At 36.3% G+C, this 24,008-nt stretch overlaps 1 protein-coding gene across 1 annotated transcript in view; it reads right to left on the bottom strand.

Moving 5' to 3' along the window:
• Nucleotides 1-381: 381 nt before the first annotated feature.
• Nucleotides 382-24,008, bottom strand: part of CRPPA (CDP-L-ribitol pyrophosphorylase A) — a 319,942-nt gene continuing 296,315 nt past the window's right edge. Inside the window, exon 10 of the mRNA XM_068550567.1 lies at nucleotides 382-3,454. Coding sequence (XP_068406668.1) covers nucleotides 3,350-3,454 — 105 coding nt within the window. The 3' untranslated portion in view covers nucleotides 382-3,349. The remainder of the gene's footprint in view (nucleotides 3,455-24,008) is intronic.

Here is a 24,008-nt window from a genome sequence, read left to right as displayed (position 1 = left end):
ATATCAATGAAAATTGTCGTTAGATTTTAAAATATCAATAGTTAGCAATTACCTATATTTTGTTGTGTAAAGAGAACATTTAAAATATTTAATAGTAGTTTCTTACTTTTCATTTAAAAAGATCCATACCTCTTCACAGTTTTGAAACTAAGAACATACCAGAACATATATTAATGTTTCAATGCCAAACACCAGCTGCACAGTCACATCTTGTCCACGTATTTTAAACCATATTAATAAACCCTAAAACAATATGTATTTTTCATTTATTGTTTATTTTTGAATTAAGCTTTTAAAACAATTTCAATCTTTCTTATCTCAAACGGCTTTCTTCACATTTTAATTAAAATATTATCATTTGTTTCCTTGATATAGTGAGTTTCAACATTAAAAGGAAGTAAAATTTACATATTTAACATAAGAAAATGTAGTACTACAACTTGATTTTTATAAAATGAATACTGTATTTATATATATAACGTAAAATTTGATAGGTGTAATTACAGAAGACCCTCGAACAACACAGGAATTAGAGGCGTTGACCCTCCCAGCAGTCAAAAATCTGTGCATAATTTAGAGTCAGCCTTCTGTATCCATGGTTCCTTCCTAGCTACTGCTGAAAAAAACCCACGTATAAGTGGACCAGTGCAATTCAAACCTGTGCTGTTCAAGGGTCAAATGTACAGTAAACTAGCATAGAAAAAGAGCGTTTTCCTGGTAAACCAATGCAAAATGCTTAAAGTGACCACAGTAAGAATGGCTCTCGGTAGAATACAGGGGTCTGAGGTCTTGGTAGAATATAGGGGTCTGACTTTTATCTGCAGATGAGTGTATTTGCAAGAAGTCATCTCTCAAATTGAGCACTTTCATGAAAAAAAAAAAATACTACCTCTTACCAATATGTCATTAATCAAACTACCGATCGCACTGTGTTAACTTCCTAAAAAGGTTAACTTTAAATTGCATGTAATTAAGTAGCATACATTTAAAAAGAAAACAGCCTTTCCACAAAATTTGCACAAGTAGAAAGCAATTTCAGCAACCCTCAGGCATACTTACTATAATTTTTAAAGGGATTTTGAAAAGTAAAGTGAAAATGGACAGTTATCATGAAAGTAATTAAGTTTCCCGAAGTGGAGATGAATATATAACTGTAAAGTTGCCTCTGGATCTCTTAACAAATAACAAAAACAACTAATTTATCTTTCCCTCCTGGCCAATAATGCTCTTCATTCCCTTTATCCTTAGCTACAATTTCTGTATGTTGGAAACATGGTTGGAAAGCCAAAAGCTTCAGGACTTTCCTCGGGTCACTGGACTGATCTGTCCCTCCTCGTCCATTCCTCCAACGCTCATTCGGAGCCTCTGGCTCATTTCCCAAGGCCTCTCTGCTGGATGTCCTTTGCCCGCAATCATTGTTATAGAGGAAATGAGCTTAAAACTCATTCTCAGTGGTCCTGAGTTTAAGCCCTGCCTTTTGCTACTAGGCAGACATGTGTCTTTGGAGAAAGTAGTGAGGATCCCTGAGCCTCAATTTCCATCTAAACTGTAAAGGATGTGAGGAGATTTCTTTAAATTATTTTCAATGCTGTGAATCACTTTGTAAACTATAAAGAAAAAAATTAAATGCCATAATGATGATGATGATGATGATGATTTCAGACATCGTCATCTTAATATTTTATTAACTAAATCTCATAACACTAAATGTTTACAATTGCCTAGGGTAAAGGCATACTAACTGTCCCAAGATAAATTCTTGTCTGGTATAATATTCCCTTTTGTTGAAATCTAAGGTAACTCAGCCACCACTCAATAGATACAGTAATGTTGCTTGTGCCAGAGATTGCCTAGTTCCCCACCACGTACCTAAAGGCACTCATTTTCTCCTTAAAGTCTTCGTAACTTTTCCCCTTCTGCCTTTATGAGCACTTTTCAAATTCTTAAAACATTTTCACCTGAAGATGTCAAAAGGCGCACCTATGACTTTTTACAGCGTAGCCAACCTGCCTTAATGACGACAGACATTCTAACCAAAATCCACACACTGCCCATATATTTCCACCCTCAAGATTTTTAATTAAATGATTTATTTTATATTTCTTAACATCCCTAGAGAAAGAGAAAAAGTGGCGAGCCCAGGAATTGAGATCCAAGCCTACATTCATTCAAATAACACATTTCATTTAGGAGAATGAATTGCAGTAATTATTTCATTTCCTCTATATTCTACTCACTATTATTTAAATGTAAAATATAAACTCTCCTACTATTATGGATACTTGAGAAATGAAGGCAAAATCACCCAACATGTTAAGAAGAGACTGCACAAGGTAGATATTTCATAGTCTATCTTTAACTGAAAACATTTCATGCAATTTTTATAGTTCCCACGTGCAGCCTAAGCCCTGGCATAATCTGATCTAATGTGTTTTTATGAAGTGTATATATAGAATAAAAGGCATCTCTAATGACTGGATTGACAAAACTGTAAAATATAAGGTACGGGAAAAATCATCAATATTTAAGATGTATATACCAGTGGAAATTTGAAAGAATAAGAACTCGATTTAAAAAGGCAGCAGTTATCCGTATCAAAAGAAAATTAATTATTTTATGTGCAATGGACTCTCTTCCTTTTAGAAGACTAACTTAAGATTGACCAAAATAACTTCACTTTCATGAAGCTTTCCAGTCTTCTTTTAAAATTATTCAGAAAAATCAGAAGCCTTTTAAAATAATGTAAGTCAAAACTATATTTCATAAACCAAGGAAAACATACAATTTTAAAACATTAGAAAAGCAGGAGATTACATCTCCTTTAGGGATCTAGGGTAATGTGAGGCTAATGGTGCAGATACTCAAAGTGCAGAGTTCACTGCTATCTCCTCTTTTTTTTAAGGTGTGAAAAATTGGAATGCAATTCAAAATAACCCATGGAGAGAGGATAATGTTAGAATTAACAATACTCATTAATCTTATTTATTAGTTTCATTATAGTGTGATTTACTAATTAACAGAGAGATAATAGTTGACATTTCCTAAATTCTCATTCCTTGGAGAATTAGCTGACTCATCATTATTTCTATTTTACCTTTCATGCCTTTGTGAAAAGATTCTTTACATGAAGGCTATAATTTTCCACTTATCTGTTCTTTTCCAGTTTAAGCAATTTATATTTGACATGCATAAAAAGTTTTCAAGTTCACCTATGCATCACATCCTCCAAATTATAAAAGACATAAAAGACAACTTAAACATTCTACCATATACAATTCGGAGAGAAGCACAAAAGAGATACTTAGGTAAATGTTTCTAAGAACACAGTAGGTAATTTTCTCCATGTTCTTTATGCTACCAGTAGTTGACCAATGAGTCCGGAATTTCTTTCTTTGATTAAGGCAGCAATAATGGTGGCACCTTGCCTTAAACTTTCCTGTAGCTTCCGTTCATCCTGAAAGAAAAGATAAAACAATAATTATTTTAGAAAGAAAAGATATCAACACATTAAATTTAACAAGGACCTACTTTTCTTTTTAAAAACAATTTATTTTTTAAAAACTTTACAAACATAAATATAACATTGTATAAGTTTAAGGTGTACAATGTGATGATGTGATACACATATATACAGCAAAATCATTACTAAGTAGGGTTAGTTATCATACCCATCATCTCATATAGTTACCATTTTTTGGAAGGGGGGTGAGAACGTTTAAGATCTACTCTCTCAGGAACTTTGAAGTATACAATACATACTGTTAACTATAGTCACCATCTGTACATTAAATTCTCAGAACTTACCCATCTTATAAATGGAAGTTTGTATCATTTGACCAACATCTCCCCATTTCCTCCACTCCTTAGCCCCTGGCAACCACAATCACAGAATCTCTGTTTCTATGTGTTCAAGGAGACACTTTGCAAGGCTTGCTGTTCTTTGGGCTCAGTACTGCATAGAACTCAGACCACAGCCATTGTCCCAAATAAAGGAGAAACGCTTTTATAAGCACTTTCATTGTAGAAAAAATATCTGCTGAAGGTACCAAAAAAAAGCAATGACACAATTTCAAAAGCTAATAATATGAAACAAAAGATTATTTTCCCTTAATCCAATATTGAAGACCAACTTTGGCTCTTCACTTAAGTGTGAATATTTCTTTGATGATACAAGGTTTCTCTTCACCTTTTTTTTTTTTTTTTCTTGAGGGTTCTTCAACAACAGACTTTGTTATAAACTGTGAGTACTGGTGTGGAGGAAAAAAAACAAAACAAAAAACCTGCTTGTTTTTGAAGTAAAGATCAGGCAGATTTGTGAAAAGAGTTATTTCACAAGTTGCTAAAATGTGATTTTCCCTTTGAAATCATATTGCCTATGAAATTCTGTTTTTTCTAGTTATTTAGGCTTCTTGAAGGTATGAGGGGATGATAATATGAAGGGAAAATGAAAGTGGAAACAGAGTTAATATCTTAAGGTCCTTGGGTTATGAATTGTGCTAGGTTCAAAAAGAGGGATCTGGTAACCAATTTCTACACTTCGGCATCGTCCGTAATGCCTTATCCCAACATTCGGTATATCACTAGGACCCACTGTTTCTACCTCCTTAATGTTTCTTGAATCCATATACTCCACTCAAACTGCCACTGCCAGCATAATACCTCTGGCCCTGAATTACTGAAACAATCTCATAGTCTCTCTGAAGTCTGTCCTCTTCTATCCTATTTCCCACACAGCAATGAAAATACTGATTTTACATAATAAAAATCTGATCACATCATTATCCTGCATAAAATCCTTTGAAGGCCATCTTTAAACTTCAGGATCAAGTATTAACCCTTTACCGGGAAGGTCGTTTATCCTTCCAGCCTCTTCTTACCATTCCCTTAAAATCACTCAGTTCTCCAAGCCATGTAGAACTGTTTAAGATTGCCCAGTCAAGCCATTTTTCAAGCTTTCATCCCTTTGCACCAGCTAATCCCTTTGCCAGAAAAGCTGTTCCACTCCCTCTCCTGGCCTAGCTTACCCTAGTTGCTCCGAGGTTCAACTCAGATATCAGTGACTCCTGAAATCTCCCTTGACTGCTGTTCTTCAACCCAATTTGAGTGAGGTGAATCTATACGTTTCCATAGCTATGAATTCCTCTAGCACACTGAATTCTAATAGTCTTTTTAGCTGGCCATCTATTCCACCAGATGATCAGTTTCTTGATGTAAAGAATATTTTATCTTTGAATATAAAATACTTAGTTCAATGCCTAACACATGGTTGCCCTCCATACATTATAACAAATTCAAAGCAAAGGAGGCTTGACAATGATAGACTTATGTTCACCCTTTCAGTTTGACTCATTTGTTAACAATGACCACTATTTGGTTACTCTGTTTACCCCTATTTACATATTTAGCCAGAAGTCTGGCAACAGTACAAAGAAGAATATTATCTTATCGAAGCCTTCCCACTACCACCACGCCTCCACTAGCCCAGGCCTGGGTTTCTCATCTATGATGATGATAGTTAAGAGATCACCTCTACTTAAACTACTCTTTCCCGTCAGTTTCCCTGATTTGTTCTAAGAGGTGGAACTGGGGATGAGGCACAGGGGCTGAATGTGGCTACTTTGCCTCTTGTGAGTGAGTTTTAATGACATTTCAATAATGGATTTCAAATGCTGTACCGGTTTCCAGAATATCAAATCACATTAACAAATCATTTAAAAGCCAAATATGTTTGAGCTTAAAATGTGATTCACTTATATAGGAGCAGATATCATTCATGACGCACCATTTATAAATATAGAAATAGTATTCTAAAACTGAATGAAATACAAACCAACTATAGATATGTATTTGTCACTCAATAATCAATTAATTACAATGTTGCACGGTATGATACACATCTACTCCCAAGTCTCATTAAAATGAGATATACAACAGATGATGATAATTAAGGTTTCCCATTCAAAAATAAACAGAAAAAGGCTATCTGTATAACCTCTTTGAAACCAGTTTACACTTATAATGAAAGCAGCATGGTAACAAAGAAATGAAGGGGGAAAACCTGTTTAAGATCCTAGGGCTAGAGAAATCGCATTTCTCTATCTTGGAATAAATCTTCCATGCTCATTTTGATTGCTCCACAACTTACATATCTTTAGCTACTAACAAATTTAAGTAAGATTGTTCTTTGAAAGATTACTTTGGCAATTTTTTATACGCATCATTTGGAAAGATTAGAATTCAGTGAGAAGAACCTATGTTATTCCACTAAATATTTGTTTTCCCTCTCTGCCTGACCTCAATCATTTCATCTTTGAAAAATATGGAATTTTAAGAGCTGATTTCAACAAGATGGTGAGACATACATATACTAAGAAAATTCTAGTATGTACAAAAATTAGATAGACAAACAATTTATGGATTTCAAACTCATTTCAAAATTCCATACCTCTATAAAAGTATTGATAACGTAAGTAAAAAATGCAAGGAAATAAATCTTTAAAAAGCATTTCCTGCTGAAAGTGGATATGCAAAACAGTGTTTTCAATCCTTGATGGAGATAGGGAGTGGAGGGGCAATACAGGTGGTCATTTTATTATCAATCATCTATATTTATGCACATGTATATGCATACATTCCTTGTGTGCTCCAAATATTATATAATAAAAATGTTTAGTGTTAAAACTACGTGAGCAAGGTCAACATGAACACTGAAAAATCATGTTGATGGTATGCACTCTTGATATGCTATGATGAAATGGTATTTACCTCTGTGGTCTCCCTCCTCAAAACCCATAACGCCAGTCTAATCATGAGAAAAAACATCAGACAAACTCCAATAGAGGGACATACTACAATATATCTGACCAGTACTCCTCAAAATTGTCAAGTTCATAAAAAACAAGGTAAGTCTGAGAAGCTGTCACAGCCAACTGTGGAGACATGACAGCTGTCTCCTAAGGAGACATGAAAACTAAAGGTAATGTGGTATCCTGGAATAAAAAAAAAAAAATTTGGTAAAACCAAGGTAATCTGCATAAACTATGGCTTAGTTGTTAATAATAGGGGAAATTGCACAAAGGGCACAAGGGAACTCTGTAATATCCTCCCAATTTTTCTGTGAACCTAAAACACAAAGTGTATTATTTTTCAAGAAAAGATGTGTTTAATCAGGCTCTAGAGTCAGATTGCTGGTATTCAAATACTGGCCTTCACAACTGTCAAATATCTTTGAGCAAATTATCAAAGTTTTATAGTTCTGCGTTTTTCATCTAAAACTGGGGTAACAATATTATCTACTTTACAGATTTTTCTGTAGGGACTAAACCAGGTAAGACATGTAAATCACAGATACCTAACAAATATTCTATAATAACCGCTGTTAGAATTATTATTTTTATGGAGGGTACTGTTTCAGCCACAACACAGTAGCTGATAACACCTACTCACCATACATAACCATTAAATCTGGTAAACTCTATGTAAAAATGCCGTTTGCGGATCTAAGACAGTAACCAATGCATATCTACAGTCCTTGAAAGCAGAGACCATTCACCTCAGATGTCTTGTTGAGAGAATTTTTCGAAACTATAAAGAAGAGAAATAGAGTCCAAGTGAATGATGGTCTCTCTGGATATAAAAGACAGAGATTACAATTTAAAGTTGTCAAAGTGGCTCAGATTGTGCGAAAAACATCCCTGTGATGGGAGAGTTGCAAAGAAGTCCTAAAATTCTGCTGAAAATTCCCCTTATTTGGCCAATTCCTAATCGGCACTTGCACAGGTGGACTCCATAGGGCCTAGCAGAGAATAATTTCTGGGAAGCTAGAGCAATGAGCAGAGATTTCAGAAGCTGCACTGCACTTAGAAGATTAGATGTGAGGTAGGCTGGAACAAGGAGACCTTGGTGAACACCCACGGCCTTCAGCCGAGATCTCTGAATGACCATGCCTATAAGCCAGGAATACAGACAAAACTGAACTAGAAATGCCCTAACAAAGCTTTAACAAGCTCCAGAAAAGCAAGTTGATTTCCCAGTAACACACATGCTTGCCAGAACAAATTTTAATATTCTTTGGAGGAAGCTAAAATAAACTAGAGCTTTTATAATGTTTTGTAACTAACAGATGGCATACAATAAAATATTACTTGACAAGTAAAGACCGCAAAACAGCAAAAATAAATAAATATCCATAAACAAGAGAAAAAAAAATCAATTTAAACAGATCCAGAAATGATCCATATATTGGAATTACCCTGCAAGGATTTCAAAATAACTACGATTAATATATTTAAAAAATAGAGGAAGAGAATGAAACGTTGATGAAAACTGGAAAGTTTCAACATAGAATTGAAATCTCAAATAAAAAAACAATTTTTACAATTTTACAATATAATACTTGAAATTAAGAATTAATTGACTGATTTAATATGAGATGGGAAGAGCCAGAGACAATATTAGTGACCCTGAAGTGAAGTAAAAAAATATCCAAACTGAAGCAAGAGAGAAAAATGGTGAATTACTACCATAATCATCTTATACCTTGTAATCACATTACTATTCCATTTCCCTATTCCTTATCTACTGACACACCCTACCACCATCACCAAGAAACCTGCTTGGAACATTTAGAAAACTACATATGGGTTATGTCAGCAGCCATGTCATCTGGGAATATTTACTCCATGAAACAAACAAAAAATTTGAAAAACGTTAACCCCATCCCTAGAAAACCGATGTGATGTAATGTACAAATATATGTACAGGACTAGACTGTAGGTAATATTGCTACAGTTGCACATGAGAGAACAAGGGAATTCAGAGCATGGTAAGATAACATGAGGCAGGAATGTTTCCTCAGGGAGACAGAACCAAATGATGAGAGAAAGAGGAAGAAAATACTGTAGAGTCCAGGATGAACAAGAAATATTTTGGGACAAGAAATGGCTGATCCTTAGAGTGACATATCAATGTGATAAAGCTATTGTAAGAAGAGTGGGTACCCAAACTTTCACATTAAAAAATTAAGAAAAAAGCACCCAAATTAAATTTATCAGCAGTTCACTTACTATCTGTAACTCCAGCAACATTCATGGCTAGGCTTCAGGTTTATAGTAACCTTGATTTATACTCAGTCATAAAGAGCATAAACTGTGAACATGGCACACCAATGTTTACATACCCACACATAAAAATCAAAAACATTGATGCAGATCGGCCGGCGTGGATCTCGGGGTTGCGTGTCCTGCTCTCTGGGCTGCTGCTTTCATGATGCCTGCACAACGGCAGAAGTCCGTCTCAGGAGTTTAAGTCACTGTTTTTCAAACTCGTTTGACCCTGACCCGCAATAAGAAATACGAACCGAACTTGAGGAAGATGGCGGAAGAGTAAGACGCGGAGATCACCTTCCTTCCCACAGATACAGTAGAAATACATCTACACGTGGAACTGCTCCTACAGAACACCCACTGAACGCTGGCAGAAAACGTCCGACCTCTAAACAGGCAAGAAACTCCCCCCGTACTTGGGTAGGGCAAAAGAGAAAAAAGAAATAACAGAGACAAAAGAATAGGGACGGCACCTGCACCAGTGGGAGGGAGCTGTGAAGGAGGAAAGATTTCCACGCACTAGGAAGCCCCTTCGCGGGCAGAGACTGCGGGTGGCAGAGGGGGGAAGCTTCGGAGCCACGGAGGAGAGCGCAGCCACAGGGGTGCGGAGGGCAAAGCGGAGAGGCTCCCGCACGGAGGAGCGGTGCCGACCAGCACTCACCAGCCCGAGAGGCTTGTCTGCTCCCCCGCCGGGGCGGGCGGGGGCTGGGAGCTGAGGCTCGGGCTTCGGTCGGATCGCAGGGAGAGGACTGGGGCTGGCGGCGTGAACACAGCCTGAAGGGGTTAGCACACCACAGCTGGCTGGGAGGGAGACCGGGAAAAAGTCTGCAGCTGCCGAAGAGGCAAGAGACTTTTTCTTGCCTCTTTGTTTCCTGGTGCGCGAGGAGAGGGGATTAAGAGCGCCGCTTAAAGGAGCTCCAGAGACGGGCATGAGACGTTAAGGCTGCTGCTGCCGCCACCAAGAAGCCTGTGTGCAAGCACAGGTCGCTATCCACACCTCCCCTCCCGGGAACCTGTGCAGCCCGCCACTGCCAGGGTCCCGTGATCCAGGGACAACTTCCCCGGGAGAACGCACTGCGCTCCTCAGGCTGGTGCAACGTCACGCCGGCCTCTGACGCTGCAGGCTCGCCCCGCCTCCTCCGTACCGCTCCCTCCCCGCGGCCTGAGTGAGCCAGCGCCCCCGAAGCAGCGGCTCCTTTAACCCCGTTCTGTCTGGGCGGGGAATAGACGGCCTCAGGTGACCTACACGCAGAGGCGGGTCCAAATCCAAAGCTGAACCCCAGGAGCTGTGTGAACACGGAAGAGAAGGGGAAATCTCTCCCAGCAGCCTCAGAAGTAGCGGATTAAAACTCCACAAACAACTTGATGTGCCTGCATCTGTTGAATACCTGAATAGACAACGAATCATCCCAAATTCAGGAGGTGGACTTTGGGAGCAGGATATATTAATTTTTCCCCTGTTCCTTTTTTTTTGTGAGTGTATATGTATATGCTTCTGGGTGAGATTTTGTCTGTATAGCTTTGCTTTACAATAGCTTTATTTTGCTTCACTATATTATAGCCTCTTTCTTTCTTTCTTTCCTTCCTTCCTTCCTTCCTTCCTTCCTTCCTTCCTTCCTTCCTTTCTTTCTTTCTTTCTTTCTATTTTTTCTCCCTTTTACTCTGAGCCGTGTGGACGAAAGGCTCTTGGTGCTCCAGCCAGGCATCAGGGCCGTGCCTTTGAGGTGGGAGAGCCAACTTCAGGACACTGGTCCACAAGAGACCTCCCAGCTCCACGTAATACCAAACGGCGAAAATCTCTCAGAGATCTCCATCTCAACATCAAGACCCAGCATCACTCAATGACCAGCAAGCTACAGTGCTGAACACCCTATGCCAAACAACTAGCAAGACAGGAACACAGCCCCATCCATTAGCAGAGAGGCTGCCTAAAATCATAATAAGGCCACAGACACCCCAAAATACACCACCAGACGTGGATGTGCCCACCAGAAAGACAAGATCCAGCCTCATCCACCAGAGCTCAGGCACTAGTTCCCTACACCAGGAAGCCTACACAACCCACTGAACCAACCTTAGCCACTGGGGACAGATACCAAAAACAACGGGAACTACAAACCTGCAGTCTGTGAAAAGGAGACCCCAAACACAGTAAGATAAGCAAAATGAGACGACAGAAAAACACACAGCAGATGAAGGAGCAGGGTCAAAGCACACTAGACTTAACAAATGAAGAGGAAATAGGTAGTCTACCTGAAAAAGAATTCAGAATAATGATAGTAAGGATGATCCAAAATCTTGGAAATAGAATAGACAAAATGCAAGAAACATTTAACAAGGACGTAGAAGAACTAAAGAGGAACCAAGCAATGATGAAAAACACAATAAATGAAATTAAAAATACTCTAGATGGGATCAATAGCAGAATAACTGAGGCAGAAGAAAGGATAAGTGACCTGGAAGATAAAATGGTGGAAATAACTACTACAGAGCAGGATAAAGAAAAAAGAATGAAAAGAACTGAGGACAGTCTCAGAGACCTCTGGGACAACATTAAACGCACCAACATTCGAATTATAGGGGTCCCAGAAGAAGAAGAGAAAAAGAAAGGGACTGAGAAAATATTTGAAGAGATTATAGTTGAAAACTTCCCTAATATGGGAAAGGAAATAGTTAATCAAGTCCTGGAAGCACAGAGAGTCCCATACAGGATAAACCCAAGGAGAAACACGCCAAGACACATATTAATCAAACTGTCAAAAATTAAATATAAGGAAAACATATTAAAGGCAGCAAGGGAAAAACAACAAATAACACACAAGGGAATCCCCATAAGGTTAACATCTGATCTTTCAGCAGAAACTCTGCAAGCCAGAAGGGAGTGGCAGGATATACTTAAAGTGATGAAGGAGAAAAACCTACAACCAAGATTACTCTACCCAGCAAGGATCTCATTCAGATTCGATGGAGAAATTAAAACCTTTACAGACAAGCAAAAGCTGAGAGAGTTCAGCACCACCAAACCAGCTTTACAACAAATGCTAAAGGAACTTCTCTAGGCAAGAAACACAAGAGAAGGAAAACACCTACAATAACAAACCCAAAACATTTAAGAAAATGGGAATAGGAACATACATATCGATAATTACCTTGAATGTAAATGGATTAAATGCTCCCACCAAAAGACACAGGCTGGCTGAATGGATACAAAAACAAGACCCATATATATGCTGTCTACAAGAGACCCACTTCAGACCTAGAGACACATACAGACTGCAAGTGAGGGGATGGAAAAAGATATTCCATGCAAATGGAAATCAAAAGAAAGCTGGAGTAGCAATTCTCATATCAGACAAAATAGACTTTAAAATAAAGACTATTACAAGAGACAAAGAAGGACACTATATAATGATCAAGGGATCGATCCAAGAGGAAGCTATAACAATTGTAAATATTTATGCACCCAACATAGGAGCACCTCAATACATAAGGCAAATACTAACAGCCATAAAAGGGGAAATCGACAGCAACACAATCATAGTAGGGGACTTTAACACCCCACTTTCACCAATGGACAGATCATCCAAAATGAAAATAAATAAGGAAACACAAGCTTTAAATGATACATTAAACAAGATGGACTTAATTGATATTTATAGGACATTCTACCCAAAAACAACAGAATACACATTTTTCTCAAGTGCTCATGGAACATTCTCCAGGATAGATCATATCTTGGGTCATAAATCAAGCCTTGGTAAATTTAAGAAAATTGAAATCGTATCAAGTATCTTTTCCGACCACAACGCTATGAGACTAGATATCAATTACAGGAAAAGATCTGTAAAAAATACAAACGCATGGAGGCTACACAATACACTACTTAATAACGAAGTGATTACTGAAGAAATCAAAGGAGAAATCAAAAAATACCTAGAAACAAATGACAATGGAGATACGACGACCCAAAACCTATGGGACGCAGCAAAAGCAGTGCTAAGAGGGAAGTTTATAGCAATACAAGCCTACCTCAAGAAACAGGAAACATCTCGAATAAACAACCTAACCTTGCACCTGAAGCAATTAGAGAAAGAAGAACAAAAAAACCCCAAAACCAGCAGAAGGAAAGAAATTATAAAGATCAGGTCAGAAATAAATGAAAAAGAAATGAAGGAAACAATAGCAAAAATCAATGAAACTAAAAGCTGGTTCTTTGAGAAGATAAACAAAATTGATAAACCATTAGCCAGACTCATCAAGAGAAAAAGGGAGAAGACTCAGATCAATAGAATTAGAAATGAAAAAGGAGAAGTAACCACTGACACTGCAGAAATACAAAAGATCATGAGAGATTACTACAAGCAACTCTATGCCAATAAAATGGACAACCTGGAAGAAATGGACAGATTCTTAGAAATGCACAAACTGCCGAGACTGAACCAGGAAGAAATAGAAAATATGAACAGACCAATCACAAGCACTGAAATTGAAACTGTGATTAAAAACCTTCCAACAAACAAAAGCCCAGGACCAGATGGCTTCACAGGTGAATTCTATCAAACATTTAGAGACAAGCTAACACCTATCCTTCTCAAACTCTTCCAAAATATTGCAGAGGGAGGAACACTCCCAAACTCATTCTACGAGGCCACCATCACCCTGATACCAAAACCAGACAAAGATGTCACAAAGAAAGAAAACTACAGGCCAATATCACTGATGAACATAGATGCAAAAATCCTCAACAAAATACTAGCAAACAGAATCCAACAGCACATTAAAAGGATCATACACCATGATCAAGTGGGGTTTATCCCAGGAATGCAAGGATTCTTCAGTATACGCAAATCAATCAAGGTGATACACCATATTAACAAATTGAAGGAGAAAAACCATATGATCATCTCAATAGATGCAGAGAAAGCTTTCGACAAAATTCAACACCCATTTATGATAAAAGCCCTGCAGAAAGTAGGCATAGAGGGAACTTTCCTCAACATAATAAAGGCCATATATGACAAACCCACAGCCAACATTGTCCTCAATGGTGAAAAACTGAAACCATTTCCACTAAGATCAGGAACAAGACAAGGTTGCCCACTCTCACCACTATTATTCAACATAGTTTTGGAAGTGTTAGCCACAGCAATCAGAGAAGACAAAGAAATAAAAGGAATCCAAATCGGAAAAGAAGAAGTAAAGCTGTCACTATTTGCAGATGACATGATACTATACATAGAGAATCCTAAAGATGCTACCAGAAAACTCCTAGAGCTAATCAATGAATTTGGTAAAGTAGCAGGATACAAAATAAATGCACAGAAATCTCTTGCATTTCTATACACTAATGACGAAAAATCTGAAAGTGAAATTAAGAAAACACTCCCATTTACCATTGCAACAAAAAGAATAAAATATCTAGGAATAAACCTACCTAAGGAGACAAAAGACCTGTATGCAGAAAATTATAAGACACTGATGAAAGAAATTAAAGATGATACAAATAGATGGAGAGATATACCATGTTCCTGGATTGGAAGAATCAACATTGTGAAAATGACTCTACTACCCAAAGCAATCTACAGATTCAGTGCAATCCCTATCAAACTACCACTGGCATTTTTCACAGAACTAGAACAAAAAATTTCACAATTTGTATGGAAACACAAAAGACCCCGAATAGCCAAAGCAATCTTGAGAACGAAAAATGGAGCTGGGGGAATCAGGCTCCCTGACTTCAGACTATATTACAAAGCTTCAGTAATCAAGACAGTTTGGTACTGGCACAAAAACAGAAATATAGATCAATGGAACAGGATAGAAAGCCCGGAGATAAACCCACACACATATGGTCACCTTATGTTTGATAAAGGTGGCAAGCATATACAGTGGAGAAAAGACAGCCTCTTCAATAAGTGGTGCTGGGAAAATTGGACAGGTACATGTAAAAGTATGAAATTAGAACACTCCCTGACACCATGCACAAAAACAAACTCAAAATGGATTAAAGACCTAAGTGTAAGGGCAGACACTATCAAACTCTTAGAGGAAAACATAGGCAGAACACTCTATGACATACATCACAGCAAGATTCTTTTTGACCCAGCTCCCAGAGAAATGGAAATAAGAACACAAATAAACAAATGGGACCTAATGAAGCTTAAAAGCTTTTGCACAGCAAAGGAAACCATAAACAAGACCAAAAGACAACCATCAGAATGGGAGAAAATATTTGCAAATGAAGCAACTGACAAAGGATTAATCTCCAAGATTTACAAGCAGCTCATGCAGCTCAATAACAAAAAAACCAACAACCCAATCCAAAAATGGGCAGAAGACCTAAATAGACATTTCTCCAAAGAAGATATACAGATGGCCTACAGACACATGAAAGAATGCTCAACATCATTAATCATTAGAGAAATGCAAATCAAAACTACAATGAGATATCATCTCACACCAGTCAGAATGGCCATCATCAAAAAATCTAGAAACAATAAATGCTGGAGAGGGTGTGGAGGAAAGGGAACACTCTTGCACTGTTGGTGGGAATGTAAATTGATACAGCCACTATGGAGAACAGTATGGAGGTTCCTGAAAAAACTACAAATAGAGCTACCATACGACCCAGCAATCCCACTACTGGGCATATACCCTGAGAAAACCATAGGTCAAAAAGAGTCATGTACCAAAATGTTCATTGCAGCTCTATTTACAATAGCCAGGACATGGAAGCAACCTAAATGTCCATCGACAGATGAATGGATAAAGAAGATGTGGCACATATATACAATGGAATATTACTCAGCCATAAAAAGAAATGAAATGGAGGTATTTGTAATGAGGTGGATGGAGTTAGAGTCTGTCATACAGAGTGAAGTAAGTCAGAAAGAGAAAAACAAATACAGTATGCTAACACATATATACGGAATCTAAGGAAAAAAAAAAAAAAAAAAAAAGGCCATGAAGAACCTAGTGGCAAGACGGGAATAAAGACACAGACCTACTAGAGAATGGACTTGAGGATATGGGGAGGGGGTGGGGTGAGATGTGACAGGGTAAGAGAGTGTCATGGACATATATACACTACCAAATGTAAAATAGATAACTAGTGTGGGGCGGCCGCATGGCACAGGGAGATCGGCTCGGTGCTTTGTGACCGCCTGGAGGGGTGGGATGGGGAGGGTGGGGGGGGGGAGATGCGAGAGGGAGGAGAAATGGGAACATATTGTATGGCTGATTCGCTTTGTTGTGGGGCAGAGGCTAACACACCATTGTGGGGCAATTGTACTTCAATAAAGACGTTTAAAAAAAAAAAAAAAAGAAATACGAACCTATGCAATTAAACAAAATGTTAATCAGAATTGTGCTTTTCCTTTCTATGGGCAGTGCACTTGGATGTTTTCTATTCTGTTTCCTTTATAAATTGGCTGCTGTGCTTTGATTTGAAAAAGATAAAACTGAAGGCTCTCTAAAGCTCTTTTTGGTTCTAAACATAAAAAAAAAAAAAAAAAATCAAAAACATTCATTTAATTAAAAGAAAAACAAGAGGATATTTAATAAGATTATTAAAGTCTGCATTTTGCTTAAATCTAAATTATTGTCGTAACAGTAATTACTTGTTATCTTATTGTTCTGTTCACTTAAGAACAAGGTCAAATTTTTGAAAAACAATAAAAATTGCACTCTATCTTCTCATAAAAAAATAAAAATATAACTTTCAGCTGTAAAATACAACATTCACTCTTTTTCTTGGTTACAGCTGTATTATAAACTAGAAACTGGTCCTAAAGGAAAAAAAAGGATGTAGTAATCAGGTTTCTTAAATTACTGGGAGGGAAAATATCAAAATGTTAACAAGAGTTATTTTTGGATGACAGATTTATGGCTATTTTTATTTCATCTTTATGTTTTGCTATATTTTCAAATTTTTCATAATAAACACGCTTTAATAAGAAAAATAAGTTATTTTAAAACTTAGTTTCAAGACTTTAAATTCAGGGACTAAATTTGATTTGTTATCTCATAAAATCAGTACTTCATAATTGTCTAGATTTCCAGAGAATATTTATCCCCACCAAAAACTTCAAAATCTGTACAAAGAAAACATTTTTGTTTGAATATTGCAATTTTCAATAAAAGATTTCCAAAAGAATCATATTAATAATTCACAAAGTTATAGCTTATGGCTGATTTAGAGGTTAAGAAAGATATCATGGAAGTTAAGCTAAAAGTAACAACAAAAAATGTGTACTTAATTTTATTCAGCATGTTAACAGTTGCTCATTGAGATTTTGAAGAGTTTCTCACAGTTGGGTTATTTAAATACCAGGAAGAATATTTTAAAAATCAATATAAAATTGCTGTTTTTAATTTTTTATATCCTTGAACTGAATTATTTAGGATTAGAATTCACCATAGGTTTTAACCAGAAACTTGTCATATTTAGCTATTTCTCTATCACTTTGTAATTTCAAGATTAGGATGAAATATGCTATGCTTAGATGGGGGCTTCTCTGGTGGCGCAGTGGTTAAGAATCCGTCTGCCAATGCAGGGGACACGGGTTCCATCCCTGGTCTGGGAAGATCCCACATGTCATGGAGCAACGAAGCCCGTGCGCCACAACTACTGAGCCTGCGAGCCACAACTACTGAAGCCCGTGCGCCTAGAGCCCATGCTATGCAACAAGAAAAGCCACCGCAATGAGAAGCCCGTGCACCGCAACGAAGAGTAGCCCCCACGCAGCAAGGAAGACCCAACACAGCCAATAAATAAATAAGTTTATTTAAAAAAAAAAAAAGATGCACAAAAGTTCTATTACCATTACCTTTTAAAAACAGTTTTAAAATTACTCTAGAGTAATTAAGTCTTGTCAATGGAATCCTGTACTTTAGGTTTTTTGTATGAGATATACATATATGTATATATATAATTATTATTATTATTATTTTTGGTTGATGGTAGGTTTCTTTCCCATGGTTCTATCTATCATCTTCCATAGAGTAGTGAAGTCTCGATGCAAAAATTCTCATGGGACCTCTAAGCCTTTGGCAAGCTCTTTGGAAATCAGGGAAAGTGGATTTCTTTACTTTCACAGAAGATTGCGAATGAAATGGCACCTCCATTATTCATACCAGCTTTTTTCCCTGCTCCCCACCGTCTACCTCACAATTTGGACAAGTAACGCCTGCAGTTTCAGAAGTAAATGACGAAGAAGTAGCACCTTGCAAGTGTACAAGTGGTCAATTTTCTGTAATGCCGTATCCTCAGAATTCCTTACTGATCCACTGTCCCTTTCAGTTTTCTCAAAGGAGAACTTTTGGCAAAACTATACCCAGTTTTGGCAAAACTTGAAGAACTTTTTAAAAGGTATATTTCAAAACATTAAACCCTATCATTGTACTACACAGATATCAGTACTTGAATTAAAGAGGTATAAACAAGTTTATGGTATGCTGTTAGAATCAAATTTATGTGGAGTTTGTAGGATCTTGTCTCAAAGAATGGCAGGAAAAGCTATGACATCACTGTTCTCCAAATCTTTATAGACAACCTAAAAGGAAATCTTTTGAGATTTTCATCTTCCATACACATCATTCCTAAAGAACACAATGTACTCTGTTAAAAGAAAATCTACAAATTTAAAATATACGTATAAATGTATTATTTAGGCTTTAGATGTCTCAAGAGATTACAAAGATCTTTTGGAAGGGTAAACATTACATTGTCTCAGCAAATTCCATACCGAAAGCCTAATTCAAGTTCCATGAATTATAAAACTGTCCTGAAATTCAATTTCCTTATATTTTGGTATTAATATCTTTCTGCCATCCATCCTTATTTTGGTGAACTCATGCAAAAATTATCTAAATGCCACAAAATTTCAATCACTCTAAACAAATAAAACCTGTATCTACATATGTCTATATATCTATCCATCCATAACACATACAATATACAAAAATCCTAAATTGTATAGTTTAGAAACATTTTAAGTTTTGTTACATTTGTAAGGTAATTAATATCGTATCAACATAATTAGAGGCTAAATTTCCTTTCTGTATACATTTTGCTGAAATGGAAGAAAAAAAAATCTAATGGTAACACACTGTCCCCTAGTGGAGATGAAAAAAAAAGTTCATTATTTGTAAATTTCCAAAACTGCAGAAAAAAAGCAGTCATTTACTAATAGAGTTTGCAAAAAACAAGAGTCCTCTCCAAATGAAAAGTATTTGCCTCTTGCTCATTTGAGTGAAACAAATGTCTCCTGAAAACCTCGACAACAAAATACTAGTGAAAATGCACTTGAGTTTACTTATTAACATAAGTACCACACAGCACTTTTCATTTCCTTTATTCTCCATGCCTAGCACAAGGTCTTGCACATACTGAAGGTTCTCAGTAAATATTTGTGAAACAAGATAATTAAGAAGAAAGAATTGGTCAAGAAACCCTGAGGGGGCAGCACTGTTACTCTGCTGAATAAGAACAGAGACTAAAGATTAGGAAAGACCCAAACTATGCAGCTCTCAGAGCCAGAGTGCAGTGGGGTAAAACCTGGGCAGCCAAAAGCACCAGACATCTGGCTTGAGAACACGCATTTCATTATCGTGTCAGTTATTTCTAGATCTGGGACTTGTCACACAGTCATACTTTATTTTCTTACATCATTCATAATATGAATTCTCCCACTTAATAAAGTTGAAAAATCTGTCTCATACACAATGTCTCTTTTAATTAGCAAAAATGTTTTGATCCTATACAACTTACCCAACAGTTACCAAGTCCTGCTAGTTTTCTACTGTGACCTCCCTCACCAGCTATACTCTGACCACTCTCAGTCTACATCCTTACCATCCTGTACCTAGATTCCTCTAGGATGTCCTAACTGGCTACTTCTCTCTGTCCATGGCTACGGCTCTAATCTCACTAGAACAACCATTTTCACTGTGTCAAACCCACGTTACTTTCAGCACAAACTTCATCTTAGCATTCAAGACTATTCACAATCAACCTAATCAATCCTTCTGACCAGTTTCCACTCCTTTACTATACAGAATCCACTTCTGTGGCCATACTGATACAATCACTGTTTTCTCTTCTCCAGTAAAATGGTTTCCCAATAATTGTCTTTCTAATTCACATCAATTTTCAAATACCTGGCTGTGATGACTTCCTCTTATGAAATCATTTATCTTACTACACATCAGTAATTTGCATTATCATAGTTTGCCTCACAATCTCTTACAATATCTTGTTAGGTTTGCATATGTATAGATCCTATTTTCTTAGCTAAATTGTAGACAGTAAAAGGCAACTCTCCCAAATTAAATTCTAAAATCAAATAAAGTACTATACCTATAGTAGGTACTCAGTAAACTAGCCAGATTAATTTGCTAGTTAATTCTATAAATATCTGGCTTTATATATAACTATTAAGTCATCTTTGAAGCATCGATGTTTTTAGATAAAGGATATATCATTATAGAAATAACCCCCTAAAAATAAAAATAAGAAAAAAACTTGTATCTATACTTGGAAACTGAAAAGGTGTGAAAAACTATAAATTTGTGCTACATGATTCCTCTCCTATGAAAGAAAGCCTGGTCTCAGAGATAAGTGTAGGGACAATGATAAATTTACACTAACATACCCAAGTCAGGAGGATAAAGGCAGACAATGAGGCAGGCATTCTCTTATTTGAGGTGGTTGCATAAGCAGAAAATCTGTATACCAGGTGTTGGTAGGCAATGAGTCCTGTTTCCACAATGGGTGAGAAAAGATAGGGTGGACAGAAAGATTATTCAGAAGAGTATCTTCTTGAGTGGATGGCCCAGGCGTTAGTAGAAAAATGTACTGATAATTTCTCTTAGAGCATAAAGATTGGTTGAATTTTTCCCATAGAATTTAGATTCAAACTTACAAACTTAAATCAAGGAAAGATAACTAAAATAGGCCAATTCAAACATAACTTCTTGGAAGCAACATGTGTGTGTGTGGAAAGGGAGGAATTACTATTGAAATAGTTTTGAGCAGTTAAAAAAGAAAAAGATGTCTGGTTAATGACCATTAGACTCTTAAATATTGGTTAGATGGGTGAATAGTTAGTATCCAAAGTTTTAATCTCAAAGTTCCACAGAAAAATATTTACCATTGTATTAAAAACTCTATTTCCTTCCAAGAAGAAGACTTTCAATTGCAACTTACATAAAGAGTTCTATCCTGACCAGAATGGTGCCAATTTTTATCAGTCTTAACTAGCAGATAATTAGCCTGACAAAGTTCCCTCCCACAATGAAGAGCAGAGTTCTTTTTCATGGAGAAGGACACATGGTAGAAGATTACCTACAGAGCTTCTTCCTAATAAGAAGGTAGATAAAAATCAGCAGATATGTGAAACAATTTTCTAGGTGGAAAGAACCTTCTGGAATCATTAGAATTAACTATATTTCTCTGAAATGATGTTGCTAAATGAAAACAACAAGATTCAAGAAGATACTTTGAACATAGAAGTGGGAACAAAGTAGGAATAATTTTACATCTCTAGAGATTCATGTAGATATTAAGTAAATGTATTTGAATTAAATATCTCATTGGAAGTGGTATACAACCTGCCTATTCTATGGAAGATAAATGGAAGATAAATGGAAGACAGACTTGAAAATTTCTAGAACTCGGAAGAATAAAAGACTTAAAATAATAAGAAGAGAGTCAAGACATTAATTAAAGAACCAAATTGTATAAGGGAAACTTGGGGAGAAGACACAGATAATACAGAAGTCATTATAAACATGTAGAAGAAAATTCCCTGAGTTGAAGAAAGACCAGTGTCTGCAGATAGACAGGTATCAATTTAGACCCTTGCAAAATTAGTGAAAGAACCCCCCCCAAAAGAAGCCATATTCTGATGATACTTTCAAATTTAAAGATAAAAATTCAACAGGCTGCATCAGGCAATACAGATTATTTTCAATAGATAAGAATGGCTGATGTGTAACTTCTCTGAAATATTAAATACCCCAAGAAAATGGGATCTAAGGAAAAGACTGTTACATAGGAATCCTGGCTAACTGTAAGAAGGACAAAAAAGGAGACATTGTGGGATATGCAAGGGCTCTGAAAGCATACCCATTAGTAGAGTCTTTCTTTAAAAAAAAAAAGGAGTACTTAAAAAGTTAACTTATTCAATAACGAAATAAATGAGGAAAAAAATAAGAACAAGACTCCTTTCAGTGACTGTATTTCAGGAACTTACCTGATACCAGGATGTAAGTTATATATTAAGATATGAATAGAGAGATGTTTTTCCCTTAATGGAATACATAGTTGGGCAAGTCAGACAAACACATAAACACATATATGCATTCACAATAGCAAGTTATGAAGAAAACAACAAACCAGTTTAGTATCAAAATGAAAACAGCATTAGAATTTCTAGGCACAAAATAATTTAAACCTATGTAAAAAAAATCTACATAAACAAACATGTATCCACAGAAATGAGCAGTCTCTTAAACAAGAACAGACTTGAAAAGTAAGAAATACAACTTTTACAAATAAAAAACATTACAAATTTAAACCAAAAAAAGCCTCAAAGGATGGATCAAACAACAGATTAGACACAGCTGAAAAGAGAATTACTGAAACTGAAGACAGAATTGAAGAAATTACTCAGAATTCATATTAGAGAAGACAAGAAATGGAAAATATAAAGAGGTTAAGAGATTTGGCAGACATGATAAGAATGTTTACTATATATTTAATCAGAATCCCAGAAAGGGAGGATAGAGACAATGGGGAGAAATAATATTGCTTAAAAAAGTCCAGAATTTATAGCACATAGGAATTCATTCATAAAGGAAACCCAATGAATTCTGAAGTGGATAAAAAGGAAACTCAACAAGTAGACAAATTTCAGGGAAACCATGGAACACTAAACATAAAGACATGATCCTAAAGCAACTAGAGAGAACAAACCAACAGAGGACCAACAGTTACACTGACAACAGTTTTTCTCACAGCAATAATGGTAGCAAGAACATACTGGCATATCTGCAAACTGCTAAGAATAAAAGCAAAAAAACAAAAACAAAAACAAAAAAAACCCCAACTCCCTCCAAAAAAAACCTATCAACCTAAAATGCATATACCTCTTACCCACAAACATCATTTATCAAAAATGAAAACAGAAGATGGGCTCCCTCAGATAAACAAAACATAAAACTTTATTCCTAAAAATACTATGGCACTAAGGGATGTACCTCAGGTGGAAGAAAGATAATTTCAGAAAGACAATCTAATAAGTCAGGAAGGCATGGAATACAAAGAAGTAGCTTTAAAATGAGTATATAAATCTAAAACAAGAAATGTCTTAAGAAAAAAAATAAAAGTAACATACTATTTTTGAAATATTTTGTAAGCCTGAAATTATTTCAAAAATTTCAAGATGAAAAGTTATTAATAACAGAGAAAAAAACTAGTGAAAAACTAAAATCTTAATTAAACAGTTAAGAAAAAACATGAGAAAAGTAGAACAGACAGAAAGCAAAAAATAAGGTGAGAGTAACCACTCCAAATACTTTTTTTAATTTGAATAAATGTAAATGACTAACTAAGCCCATGGGTAAAAACACAAAGATTGTCATGTTGGATTAAAAACTAAACACAGCTACATGGCCTTTATAATAGCTACACATAAAACACGAGGACACACACAAAAGGCTGAGAGTCAAGTGACTGAGAAGGGTGGATCAGAGAGGCACTAACCCAAAGAAAGCTCGGTTCACTGTATTCAGTATATTCACTATAAAAATACAGACTTTAAGACAAAAAGCAATATTACAGATAGAGGGTCACTACAAAAGTTATAAAAAGTTTCCTTTACCAGAAGCACTTTTGGGTAT

This window comes from Eschrichtius robustus, chromosome 8, assembly GCF_028021215.1.
Source record: "Eschrichtius robustus isolate mEscRob2 chromosome 8, mEscRob2.pri, whole genome shotgun sequence".
NCBI lineage: Eukaryota > Metazoa > Chordata > Mammalia > Artiodactyla > Eschrichtiidae > Eschrichtius > Eschrichtius robustus.
Note: the sequence above shows the minus strand (reverse complement) of the source record. Positions and strands in the feature narration are given on the sequence as shown.